The 13,469-nt window shown below is 28.9% G+C and overlaps 1 protein-coding gene across 5 annotated transcripts in view; it reads left to right on the top strand.

The window, feature by feature from the left end:
* LOC107446614 (pyruvate dehydrogenase kinase) overlaps nt 1-13,469 on the top strand; it is a 50,589-nt gene that overhangs the window by 30,811 nt on the left and 6,309 nt on the right. For 3 of the 5 annotated variants that reach the window (XM_071184344.1, XM_071184345.1, XM_071184346.1), the window contains exons 4-11: nt 813-997; nt 2,483-2,569; nt 4,044-4,121; nt 5,358-5,434; nt 6,797-6,898; nt 8,533-8,640; nt 9,936-10,049; nt 11,278-11,401. In XM_071184344.1, the coding sequence (XP_071040445.1) occupies nt 813-997; nt 2,483-2,569; nt 4,044-4,121; nt 5,358-5,434; nt 6,797-6,898; nt 8,533-8,640; nt 9,936-10,049; nt 11,278-11,401 (875 nt within the window). Of the gene's footprint in view, nt 1-812; nt 998-2,482; nt 2,570-4,043; nt 4,122-5,357; nt 5,435-6,796; nt 6,899-8,532; nt 8,641-9,935; nt 10,050-11,277; nt 11,457-13,469 lie in introns of all 5 variants that reach the window. The other 2 variants (XM_071184342.1, XM_071184343.1) reach the window with 1 other exon arrangement.

The raw sequence follows: 13,469 nt of genomic DNA, 5'->3' as shown, positions 1-13,469 counted from the left end.
TCTCTAAAAAATTTGAGTTTTTAATTTTCATCTTCCCAATTTTTTTTAAAAACTGAATTATATGCATTTAAGGCCTGCAGATACAACATTCGTTAATGGTGTAATTGCCCATATGTCCTCATGTTTCATAAGCAAATATTAAACACAATATCCAAGTTTTTATTTTATTTTATAGAGTATCTGATTCATTTGATGATTGTTAAAAATTAACATTTTCAATCTATTATCAGGCACACAGATTGACATGAAGAAAGACTTGTTTTGAGATTTTTTTCTAATTCTAAAATATTTTAGGCTGTTCTTTGAAAGCTCTGTCATCATATTAAATAATATTTCCTAACACTTGATAGATTATAAACTATTTTAATAACTTAACTGTTTTGTGTGTCTTTAAGTTCTGTTTAATCTGTTTGAAGTCAGTTCCCTCTTTGTCAATTATAAAAATTGTGCAAAATATTAATGTGATGAAAAGCCACAGTTTTGTCAAAAGTTGTGTTAGTGATCTTATTTTTAATATTTGAAACATTACTCTAACGCTGAATTGTTTGGACACTGCAATTGAGAATTATTCATTTGTTTTAATTTTCGTTTTGGTGAAAGAATCTTTTCAATTTGGCAGTACTTAAAAACTGTTTAATTTTTAAATTATTTGGTAGCTACATGGTATTTTAAAATAATAGATTTACTTTGATTTTAAGGCAAGGCTGTTGCTTCTTTTTATTTTCCTACAAAGAAAAATACCCTCAAATTACAGTTTACTTAAGGCACATGAATTAATAATTTTTTTTTTTTAAAAAGTGATTCTTTTACAGTTTCTGTGATCGCCTTTTGAAAATTCACAACCGCCACAATGATGTTGTTCCAACTATGGCTCAGGGTGTGATTGAGCTGAAAGAGGTATGCCCACTGGATCAACAAACTGAGCACAGCATACAGTATTTCTTAGATCGATTCTATATGAGCCGCATCTCCATACGCATGTTGATTAATCAACATAGTAAGTTTCCATGATGTTTATTTTGTTTTCTTTCTATATATTTATTTTAAAGACTGTGTGCCCCGTCCCTTGTGAAAAACTAAACACTCCTGAATAACTTTTGATCTAATGATCGGATTAGCACAAACAAGGGCTCGATTTTTATGGTCCAAGGGGGTAGTCTTAAATATGCTAATCAGTTAGTGCTGAACATATTTTAAGCTACTGAATCAGATATGAAAATAAGCTTTCTCCGAACAAACATTCCTGTAAAAAAAAGTTTGGTTTCTAAAGTGTACAATTTCTTGTGTCAATTTGTAGAATATAATTTTATATTTCTTAAAAATACAAAATTTGAGGAACGAAATCGGTTGAATAGTTCTTGAGGAGTCGAATATTAAAGAAGTTTATTTAAAATTCGATGTATTATTTAGCTGCTGATTTACAAAAAATGTTTTTTAGATGTTACAGCCAATCCAAATTTCAGGTATTTTTTTTCAATTAATACTGTATGCTTTTTATAGTTTGTAAGGAGCTGAACTAGCTCACTATCTCAGATAAATGCAATACTTATGCTGGTTGTCTAAAAGATGGGGGGGGGGGAGAGAAATGATTCATTGCTGTGAAACAAAATTGTCTCTTGAGAGATCATATGTTTTTTTTGGAACAACGATTGTTGAGGAAGGAATCTCTGACTAGATTTGAAAGAAGGTTGCTGCTCTGTGATATTTTCAGTTTCTAATGATCTCAATAAACATTTAAAGGCCTTTTGATGACCACTGTATGTAATAAATAATGAAGTGACAAATTAAAAATATGTTTAATTTGATTTATTTAATTGCAAAAGCAGAATGTTATCTAATTTAGATTGTCTGTAACTAAAGATACCACAGAGCAACAGCCTTCTTTCAAATCTAGTCAGAGTTTCACTCCTCATTTCTCTCAATACTTGCTATTTCCAAAAAAAAAAAAAGATTTTAAAAACCCATTTTGTTTAAATCATTTTGCCCCATCTTTTCTCAACCAGCTATATTTTTTATAAAATCCAAAACAATCAACTGAAGGATAGCAAATTCATTTCTATTCCTCACTCAAGTAATATGCCATTAGTATTGCAATTGGCATCCTATTTAACGTTTAAGATTTCATCGCTCATATATCTCAATAGAATATTCATTTTCTGGCAGAATTTTTTTGGTACTTCTGATAATATTAAATGTTAAGTACTAAATGGTTTTGATTTTTAAGTTTCATAATTGTAAAACATTTGAATAATTAATATATTTAGTCAAAAACATATTTTTCTGAAACCTTTTTGTACAAAATGTGAGTATTATAGGTTTATTCATATTTATAAATAAAACTAGTAAAAATTATAATTTCTTTCCCTGACATGGAATTATATGTATGTATGATATGCACTTCATTATTAAGACATTTCTTAAGAATATTAAATACTTAGTTGGTGGATGCCCATGTAGAAATTTAATATAAATATTTTTGTAGCATCTCTGTTTGGCACTAATTTAAATGGCCATCCTCGTCATATTGGCTGCATTGATCCTAACTGTAATGTTACATCTGTCTTAAGAGGTAAGTTACATAAATAAATAAACTAATGTTTAATCTTTATTTATTCAAGTAAGTACTTAATTTTTATGCATATATTTTCAAAGTAAATAAAATATTTGATTTATTAAGTTTTAATAAAGAAGCTCCTTTATTAATTATGGCACACCAATTTTTAAATATGTACATGTATGTTACCGTGAATGAATGAAAGAAAGAAAATGTCGACTTTCACCGGTAAATGTCAAAAATCACATAGTCTCTTTGGTGAATGTCTAAAATATGTGTTATATCCTATTTGATATTAATTTATTCATTGATATTATTATATTTATTCGATATTTTAATATCTGCTGAGGATAGATTAGGAGAATTATCAGTGTTCCCAGTACCAGTTAAATGCATACTGCGCAGTGGCACTTGACCTTAAAACATTGATGTAGGGCAGGGATGGCGAACCAATGGCACATGTGCCATTTATGGCACACGACACAATATTTTGGGCACTCCACCGATCACAATTGTTGTTACACTATGAATTGTTATTACACAAATGTTATTACGCTATGAAGCATATGTAACAATTAAATTAAAATTCACAAAAAACAAACAAAATAATAAACAATTATTAATAAAAAAATTAAAAATTAATTCTAAATAACAATTATTAACAGTAAAAAACAAGCTAACAGTAAATAACTAGCAAAAAAAATCAACAGTCCTGCTTAAACTAACATCTTACAACCTAATATAAGTTATTGGTCATCTAATCTGCAACAACAGAAATCACACTGATGTTACTTTAAGTTGAATTACTTGTATAACTGAGACATTGCAAAATGTATTTTTTTTTCAATGTAAATAATGAGTTTTGAGTTGATAGTAATTAGTATTATTCTTTTCCCATTAATCACGAAGTCAAAATTATTTGACGGCACGTCTACGACCTCATTAAGCAATTTTTCGAGAAAATGGCACGTTGGTGTATAAAGGTTCGCCACCCCTGATGTAGGGCATCCCGGGCAAATGTATACCAGGTAGGGGCACTGAACCTAAAAAAACATCAGTGTAGGATGTACCAGACACTTAACTAGACTTAGTAATATATTTCAGACATTTACCAAAGCGACTATGTGATTGTCAACATTCACTGGTGGAAGTCAACAACCACCCATTTCTGTCATTCACAGTAACATACATATTATATTTTATTTGCGTCTGACACATTTTTTTTTTCTTTGATTTTAACTTTTTTTCTCTTAAAGAGTAGATTCATAAAAAATAGTTGTTAAGTATATAAAAGTAATAACACCTTAATTTCCTGTTTTTAGAAGATAATATAAAATTTTTAATAAAAGAAATATTTTGTTTCAATTTATTACTTGTTACTTTTTAAAATATGAAGTAAAACTTTTCTCTTAAAAAAAAGTAACTATTCATAACTGATAATAATTGAAGCTCTCACATGCTGAATACTACTTTGTTTGTTTATTTATAGATGCTTATGAAAATGCCCAGTTCCTTTGTGACCAGTATTATATGGCTTCTCCTAGCCTTGAAATTGAAGAAATTTGTGGTATGCATTTTTAAAATAGATAACCTTTATGCATGGTATAATGAAATTTTGATTATCGGAACGCTTTCATTTGACACCTCTGTCGACTTTAGTCAATTTAAAAGCTTTTTTTTCTTAGATTTTTTTCTCCTCCTTACATAAATAATAATGTGCTATGTTTATACATTGTAATTAGATTTATTTTTATTTTTCCTCACCATACTGTCACTGATAACATGAGTATTGAAACTTTAATTTAGCCATGATAAGGATTTCACTCACTTCATGACTGGGGCTTAAGAGTTAAAAGAAATTGATCAACTCTGGTTAGTTAAAATGTGGTCCTAATAAACACATTTAATGTTATCATTGAGCCCCCTTCGTAAAATTGTATAAAAAATTTCCATGCTATGCACTACTCTCCCATTGAATAATATGGGGGAAACCATGTTTGCAGGAAAGTTTGGAGCTAAAAGTTTGAAAAAAAGCTGAGACTAACGCTCAAAGGGTTAAAATGGTAATTAAAAGTACCTTAGTGTAATAGCGTGCAATAGTTATTGATGTCTTGATATCACTGAATGTTGAGAGAAGGGAAATAAGGGACAAGATAGTTATCTAGTCAGCAGATGTATGTTATGGTAGTTATCTAGTTTTTTTTTTAAGTGCACAGCAGAATATAAATATAAAAGTGGCAGAATATAATTCTGCTGATAGTTGTCCATACATGTATACTTTTTAAACATAAAACGTTTAGATTGCATGAAGTAACTAACATGAAATGATGTTGGTTTTTATTTTTCTTGTAGTAATACTAGATTTGAATAAAAGTATGTTTTGTTTTGTCCTCTTTTGTGTAATACTGTTCACCTAAACAGCATGGAAATGTTACTTGATAAAAAATTTATTCGCTTCGAGCATCGCTTTTTTTTTAAGCGAATGAAGTTTTTAATCTAGTAATACCTCTTTGCTTCTGTTTCTTGGGATTATTTGTATAAAATGAAGAAAAAAAAAGAAAGTATTAGAATAAAAGAAACTGTTAACTTGTTATTAATAAAATTTTTGTATCTTTAGCATTAACATTCTGGTGATGAGTCTAACTTGCCCTGATAACAAATTTCTCATAATATGTCATATTTGTTATTTTGAGCTCTTACTGCAATTTAATTATCTTATTAAAAATTTGTAGTTTTTCTTTTTAGACATGAAAGAAATTCTCATTATGTTTCTTTTGTTCTAATAACTTCATACTTATTTTAGCTGTTGATCCTGGCGTGCCTATATCAGTTGTATATGTACCATCACATTTATATCATATGTTGTTTGAACTTTTTAAGGTGAGTATGAATTATAAAATTTTCTTCCATAGTTCTTTTCTGAATTTTATTTATTAGTTTGATTTTAAACCATCCTAATTATATTTTTTAATTTGGAGAAGCATTTGAGTGGATCTTATTCTAAAGTTAAGACAGAAAATCGTGAAGAGTTTAATTTAGAAAGTTAAATGGTTTAATTATAGATAAGCATCATCATGACAAGACTGAACACTTTATTTTGACAATCTTAGTACAATTTTTTTTAATACTTTTAATGTAAATGATGCAAAAGGCCAGCAATTGAAATGAAATAATCATTCAATCAGTAATTTTAATTATTTGATTTTTAAAAAAAGTGATCTTTGATCTTAATCAAATTAAGAAAAAAACCAGTATGATAATTTCTCATTCATTTTTAATAAAGGAGTGAGAGCAAAAGGTAGATTTGTTCTAATGCAATGAAGTAAAATTTTTAAACAAGCTTATATAACATTTTCATACATAAATTGTCGCCCAGTAATTATAGTAAATAAAGGATATTTCTTTAGAGTTTTTTCATGCTGAATTGAATTAGACCAATCCCAAAACGATCAGACCAATAGTTTAGAAGTTATAAGGGTCTTACATATGAAAAATACAAATTTGTACTTGTATGCAATTCTGATATTGCTATCTAAACAAGGGACACATTATTTTCTATGCATTTTTTTACATTGAATCACTAGAATGAATGGTACTAAAGTTACAAGTTGCAGTTTTAATGAAAATAAGTAAACAATACACATTGTTTTTTTCTTGATTGAATATTGACTTATGCATTTGGTTATTTCTTGTTTGTAAACATATTTTGTTCTTAGAAGTTTGAAACTAACCTGTTTTTCCTGTATGATTAAATAATTAAAATATCATTACATATTTATTTTAAATGCATGTTGAATAAATAGTTGCACATCTTAAACATAGTATTTTAGAAATTGTTTCTTTTCTAGATATCAGTTTCTGTTCTGATTAAGAATACCATTTTTTATTGAGAACATTAGATTAAAATTATTTATATGGGAGTTGAATTGCATGGAAAAGTTAATCTGAAAATGATTTAAATTTTACTTTTAAAAGTTAATCTAAAAATCATTTAAATTTTGAAGTAAAAATTAAATTTTCTTGCACAATTTACAAAATTAAGAGGGTAATAAATATTTTTCATTTTTTAAAGCAATCAGTTATTGTTTTGCTTGTGCGATTGCATCATTCTAACTTGTTCAAATTATATTTTGTTTTGTGTGAATATTTGTTAGCGTTTGTTAAGCAATAATTTGATAAGAATTACTGACAGTTTTTTTAATACTAAATTTGATGTATAATGTCTGGATATTTTGTTGACAGAATGCTATGCGTGCTGTTGTTGAATATCATGGGAGTGATGCAGACAAGTTGCCTCCCATTAAAGTGCTTGTATCTCTTGGTAAAGAAGATCTCACTATCAAAGTAAGTACATTATTTACTTATCTTGAATAACATTATTTATTTTTGTAGTTACCAGAATGGAGTTATGCATATTAAAAAAGAAAAATTTATTTTGTATGCTCATGAAGATGTTAACTACTTCAGGTTTTCTACATTTTCTACTACTATTAGTATGGATTATGAAAAACTTTAAAATTTCATGTATCAAATATTTATGAGTGAGGCGGGAATGGATAGCTTGGCTGACAGGACGTTGGACTTGTTTGTGAAAACGGGGGTTTAAATCCAGCCAGCTGAAGAGTCTCCGTGTATTAAATAGTGATGGGTGCTCGTTAAATTAGTCGTCACTAAGTCGTCCAAGTTCCCATAAAAAATCAATTCCAATGGGGGGGTACTAAAGTGGAGATGGATCGTTCACTGGTTTAGGCCAAAATTATAATCTGCAGATGGATGAATAGAGTGTGATTAAGTTCTTCCTGTAAAAAACATGCTGTGATGTGCATGTGTCTAAAATCGTGGCCATAGATGGTGCCACTGAAAGACAAGAAGCTCACCCTCTGGCTCAAAAATTTGCTAGATTTCAAGTGGCATTAGTAACAGGAGTGAGGTATTAAGCTGCAAAGAAGTTCTCTGTAGCTTTCAAGTATGTTTATATTTCCCCTGTATCTTTAATTTGTAAAAAAAGTAGAAATCTGGACTGAACAATTAAAAGACTATTACTGTAAAATGGCTCCGAAATAACATGTGCACAATAAGTGAGCCAAGCTGGTTTTTATTTTTGCGAGCTTGCATTTTTTAATTTTTTTTGTAACTTGTATGAATTTTATGTTCATTCTTAACAGCTATTATTCTTTTCAATAGAATAAATTTGTTGATTCCTCTTTTATTAAGATTATCAACAATATGAATGCCAATTATTCGATACTGATTGAACATTACATAAATAATGCTTAATGATTAAATTTGCCACATGTATCATTCCTACTAATCCCTGCAGGGCATGAAATTTCCTCTTGCAAACTTTGTGGTCAAATATTTACGGCTACTCATGTTATATAATCTTTTATGGCTACTCATGTTATGTAATACGGCCAATCATGTTATATAATGTCGAGTTTTTAATTCGGCTTTATACTCTTAGATTATTGAGCCTCTCTAAAAACAGTGAGTGGAAGTGTTTTGATATTGAGGAATTGCATTTTTCTTCAATTTAGAATAAATAATGCTGGGCCATCCCTATTTTAACCTCCAAAATCATTACTTTTGGAAATAGAGTAAAACCTCGCAAGGGCGAACAATCTCCATTCAAAATTAACAGAAAAAATTCCGTGCCTCCTAGAAGTGTTCGTAAATAAAAGTGGTCTTTAATGGAGGTGTCACTACATTGAAATCTCAAGAGAAATTAATTTTGATTTAGTATTCTTCCTATAAATCTATTTCGAGTTAAAAAATTTTACATTCTTTTATAGTTTCGGTTCCGTGAAAGGCTCTTCATACTGTGTCAGTTAAAAAAATTTTTTTGAGAATGTTAAATAGTGAGGTGTAAAAATTTTAGTCTGATTTGCATCTCCAAAATGTCATGCCGTTTAATGAGCACAAGTCTTACGTTTTTGTCTCTCTTATTAATAATCAAAATTTTGTTTTTTGTATTACAGATGTCTGACAGGGGAGGTGGGATTCCTCGTTCCCTCACAGAAACCCTCTTTCATTACATGTATTCTACTGCTCCTAAACCTTCATCATCTGTAGAATCTACACCTTTGGTATGATTCTTGAAGATTTTGTGTATAAACTGTCATTAGTATTATAGTATTTGTGAGTGGTTTAATTATGTACCTAAAATTCAGCTTCAATCAGGATTTATAAAACTAAATGAAGAATGCCAAGAGAATAAAGAAATTTTGTTGTGATGTTGGAAATGAAGCATTGCGTATAAAAGGTTAAAATTGATGTTGTTTCTTGCCATTCAGAATTTTTTTTCTTCCAGATATTGCAGTAGAAGGGGATAAAACTCAGTTAAAATACTTTCTTTGCTGGAGTTTTATCTTAATATCATATGTAGATTTAATAAATATTGCAATTGAAATACCAGAGTTTGGAGAATAATTTCTGTAAATAAACAAAGTGCTTAGTTACTACACCCAGCCCACTTCCAGCTAAAAGCAAAGTGCACCTTTATTTTCTTGTTAAAAAATATATATGGTATAAAATATCTAGTTATAAAATATCTTATGGTATTTCAACTTAAAATCGATATCTTAAACTATAGTTGTTTTAAATGCAAAATAATTTTTTGTCACTCTTATTTCATAAAGTAATATATGAGTACAAAAAGTTATATCCACATTACACCACATTTTTGTGAATTTTTTCTTTTAAGTTCTAAAAAGGCATTTTTTTAATATGCATATTGCTTAAGATCTATCATGCAAATGTATTTTAACAGTAAATATATCCAATTTAAGAAACAAAAAAGAAGACACATATTTCATTTGCATACATTGATCAGTTTACCTTTGCACTTTTTTTGTTTCATATATTTTATTATGTGTTTTATTTTAAACTTTATTTTATTTTGTGTTTTTATATTTGTTATAAGTACATAATTTAGCAACATAATCTTACCACATGGCTTAACAGACCTAATTTAACAACCAAGTGGCTTAACTTCATACCGATGGAGTTTGTAAGCTCATTAAATTTTTTGAAATAGTCTTGAATTTACTTCACAACTATGCATAAAAAAAGTGAATCACTGTACTTTCCAGTTGAAGGAAAAAAGAGTTATGCCCTTTTTAAACAATATCTTTAGAAATATGATTTTGAAATTTTTATAGTTGAGCATAAATCGTTTTACTTTTAAGAAATGTTTTTTAAAAAAATCACTTGCATGAGTTTTTTTTTTGTTTTCACTGAAAAAAAAACATAATCGAAACTCAAATTTAATGCAAGTAAGTAATTAGCTCCTACTTTAAACACAGTTTCACTATCAACAGATTTTACTGTATGACTTAATAACATAGCATAGATGTGATTCAATATGACATTTGTATTGTAGGCTGGCTATGGTTATGGACTTCCTTTATCAAGACTCTATGCTAGGTACTTTCAAGGAGATCTTATAATCACATCAGCAGAAGGTTATGGTACAGATGCCATAATATATTTAAAAGTAAGCTGACAAAAAAACTTTTTATTTTAAATTTTTTTATTTAGTTAAGGCAATTTTGTCAGAAATGAAACAAAACTAAAAATCAATGTCGTAACAATTTTGAACAACCCGTTAACGAGATGCTTACATGCACATGACTCTCCTACTAATGGGCAGAAATCCACCATCTTATTCTTTTAGTTTGGAAGATTTTCACCATTTTCAATGTTTGAAACTGCTCCGGGATCCGCTAACATTGAGATTCCCATTCACGCGGTTTGAATATCATGCATTGATTATCGTATTTGCCTAGTTTAAGTTACAGATTTCGATTTGTATTTGCATGGTTTAGAAATCCAATATCGGGACTCTTGTAAGAACTAAGATTTTTCTTAAATTTGTTACCATAAAGGTGTGATATTCATCATATGTAGAAATTTAGTTATAAATTTTACTTAAAAAATTGTGTTAAATATGAAACATGTATGGTATATAAACTGATTTCTTAATATCTATTTTTTGCACGTAAAATTCTAAGGGTTTTTTCACTTTGTCACGCCTTGCTTTTTGCGCCGTACATATATATCAGCAAATAGAAATTTCTTTCATTTATTATGTTCCTTATAGTGTCATGTTTTCCCAGTAATGTTATGTTAAAATTTTTTTTGGGATACAGTATTTGGTGGAAAGGTGAGTAGTATATCCAAAATTTTACTTGTTGTAAAGAGTTAGCCATAAACTTAAACTTCTGTGCTTATGAACAACCTAATTTATAAGAACTACAAAGAAACTCGAAGAGAAATGATTGAAACTCATAGCACACAACAGGAAATAGCTCTCCAAAGTTGGCATTTCTTCTTGACTTCACGTAAACTTTACTTTAACACTCATCTAACTTAAGAGTCCTTATTTTTTTAATATATTCTGAAGTTAACAGATGAACGCACACACCATTGCTTCCCATGTACATTTATAAATTTGGGGGAAGGTTCTCTTCTCTCAGCCTTATGAATTGATTTCTCTTTTTTAAAGCAATAAATATGAAAAATATATTTCACAATCCAAAACACCCTTGTGATAGTTTTATTCGTTTTGAACTTCCCTTCTATTTTTATATATTGATTCCTTTTGATATTATGAGAGGTTTACATTTAATGTTCTCCTTCCTTTATGATCAGCAAACTTGATTTTGTTGTATATATAAAAAAACAATCCATAAGATTTGTGACTTTAAACTATCTTTTTGCAGGCTTTATCAGATGAAGCGAATGAGCTGTTACCAGTGTTCAACAAAACATCCTCCAAGCATTACAGGGCTTCTGTGGGAACCCATGATTGGAGCACATCACTTCACCCAGTGAACCAGACCATGGGTATGCGACAATTTACTACCTTCAATGATAAGAGAAGGATATCAGCTAGGTGAAGGTATGGATATTCCACTCTTCCCTTCTTCCTGAAATTTGAAAGTTTGACCTTCCAATATATTATCAGACAGATAACTTATCCCGATTGCTTCATATCTGTCGGGTCCGATGGTCGAAAAAAACTGCATTTTTGTAGTTTTCTTCAACTACTTAGTTGCAAATTACTTTTTTTTTTAAATGTAGTGACTAAAAACTGCTTTGGAATTGTAGTAAGTACTTCACTACTTTAAGGAGATGAACTTTACACCCATGTTCAAAATGGTTTTGAATACGAAATTAGCTTACATTAAATAGGAGGGGATAATTAAGAAATATTAATACATGTTTATATGAGCCAGTTTGTTATTCCAAATCATTTTTTTAGAATTTTTTCATTCAATCTTCCACTTTTTATGCTTTTTTTTGACAGCGAATATTTAATTCAAGAACTGGAAAATTATCAAATGCATGCAATTTTTTGATTATTTCCTCTTAGAAATTAAGTTTATTGGAAATATGTTCCTTTATTTTAAAATAAGGTCAATGTTTCACGATTGTGCATTTGCATGTGAAAATGTGACTAAAGTGATTCATTATCTATTTTTTATAATGGCTAGTTTAAGTATTTATTGTATGTAAATTTAAATACGTAATTTTTGTTAATGCTCCGCTACAGGGTCATTTCATTGGCAGACCTGCGAAGATTTGTACCCATCTATAGTTTAGTTAGAACCCTATTTTTTTTCTAAACTAAAAAAGGTAGTTGCCTGGAATCGCTATAAGCTACTGTTTTTTTTTCTCTTGTATTGCACTACTCCCTACTCTATGTTTTAAAAAAAAGTAGCACACTGCACTACAAACTTTGAAAAAAGGGTACTACAGTAGTTTCAATTTTTGTAGTGTGCTATTTCTGACCTCTGATCAGGTCTATCGTAATTTCTCCTTAACTGTGCAACAATAAATCTTAATGAGAAGATTTTTTTCGAAATTTCAGTGTGTTTGTAATTTTTCTCAGAATCATACAAAATTTTTTTTAAAAAATGTTAGTATCAGTTAAATATATTTATGTTGCATCAAAATAATATTTGATTTCCAATTAAAATTCTATCAGAGTTAAAATATTACCCATAGCATTTCTAGAATTCAAAATTATTGTACAAAAAGGCAGTGGTCATTAAAGTCGCTCATTTTTCTGACTTTAGTGGTCACAGGATTTCAAAAGATTTTCCAATGTCACAAAAAAAAAAAAAATTCAAAAATAGTGTTGTTTATTACATATGGTTTAATAATCAGATTTTCACATACTAAAGTGAAATCTCAACGGTTTGATGAAATTATGTGCATTAGTGTTACATGATGTTTATTTGAAGCACACCCTATTTTAATGATCAGATATTTTGAAAGGACCCATTCTATAGGCACCTCCAGTATTGAATGTCCTTTACCTTATTTTCAAAAATAACATTTGCACTTCTTTAATTGTTGATATACAAAGCTCTGAGTAGAACCTGTTTGCTTTCCTGCACATATGAACTAGTTTATCTATTAAAAACGATTTATCAGAGTATTTTTTTACAAACCTGTCACATAGCAAGTGGCAGTCGAATTAATTTCTTAATTAAAAGAGAATTTTCCTTTTTCATTTATAAAAAAAAATGTATACTGGCAGAGGTATCTTAAATGATTTGTTTTCAAACTTTCAAAATCAGGAAGCCTTTTTTTTAATTCTATAGCATGACTAATTTCTTAATTTGATTTGCATTATTCATAAATATTTTTTTCTTGCTGAAGTTACTCATAATGTTAATGAAAAGGTTATTATTATTTTTGCATGCTACATATATTTTTTTAAAGTCTACACAAATGTTAACTATTGCAATTTATGCATGAAAATAATCTTGACATAATGTAATGGGCATGCATTGGATTTTTTCTCTCAAAAACTTGAGAATGGTTCTTTCTTGAAAAGTACTTTTAATCATTCTTATTCAATTTTCGCTTTTAAATATCAAAATTTGACTATTAAAGTATTTAA

The sequence above is a fragment of the Parasteatoda tepidariorum genome, chromosome 8 (assembly GCF_043381705.1).
Source record: "Parasteatoda tepidariorum isolate YZ-2023 chromosome 8, CAS_Ptep_4.0, whole genome shotgun sequence".
In the NCBI taxonomy this organism is placed as follows: Eukaryota; Metazoa; Arthropoda; class Arachnida; order Araneae; family Theridiidae; genus Parasteatoda; species Parasteatoda tepidariorum.
Note: the sequence above shows the minus strand (reverse complement) of the source record. Positions and strands in the feature narration are given on the sequence as shown.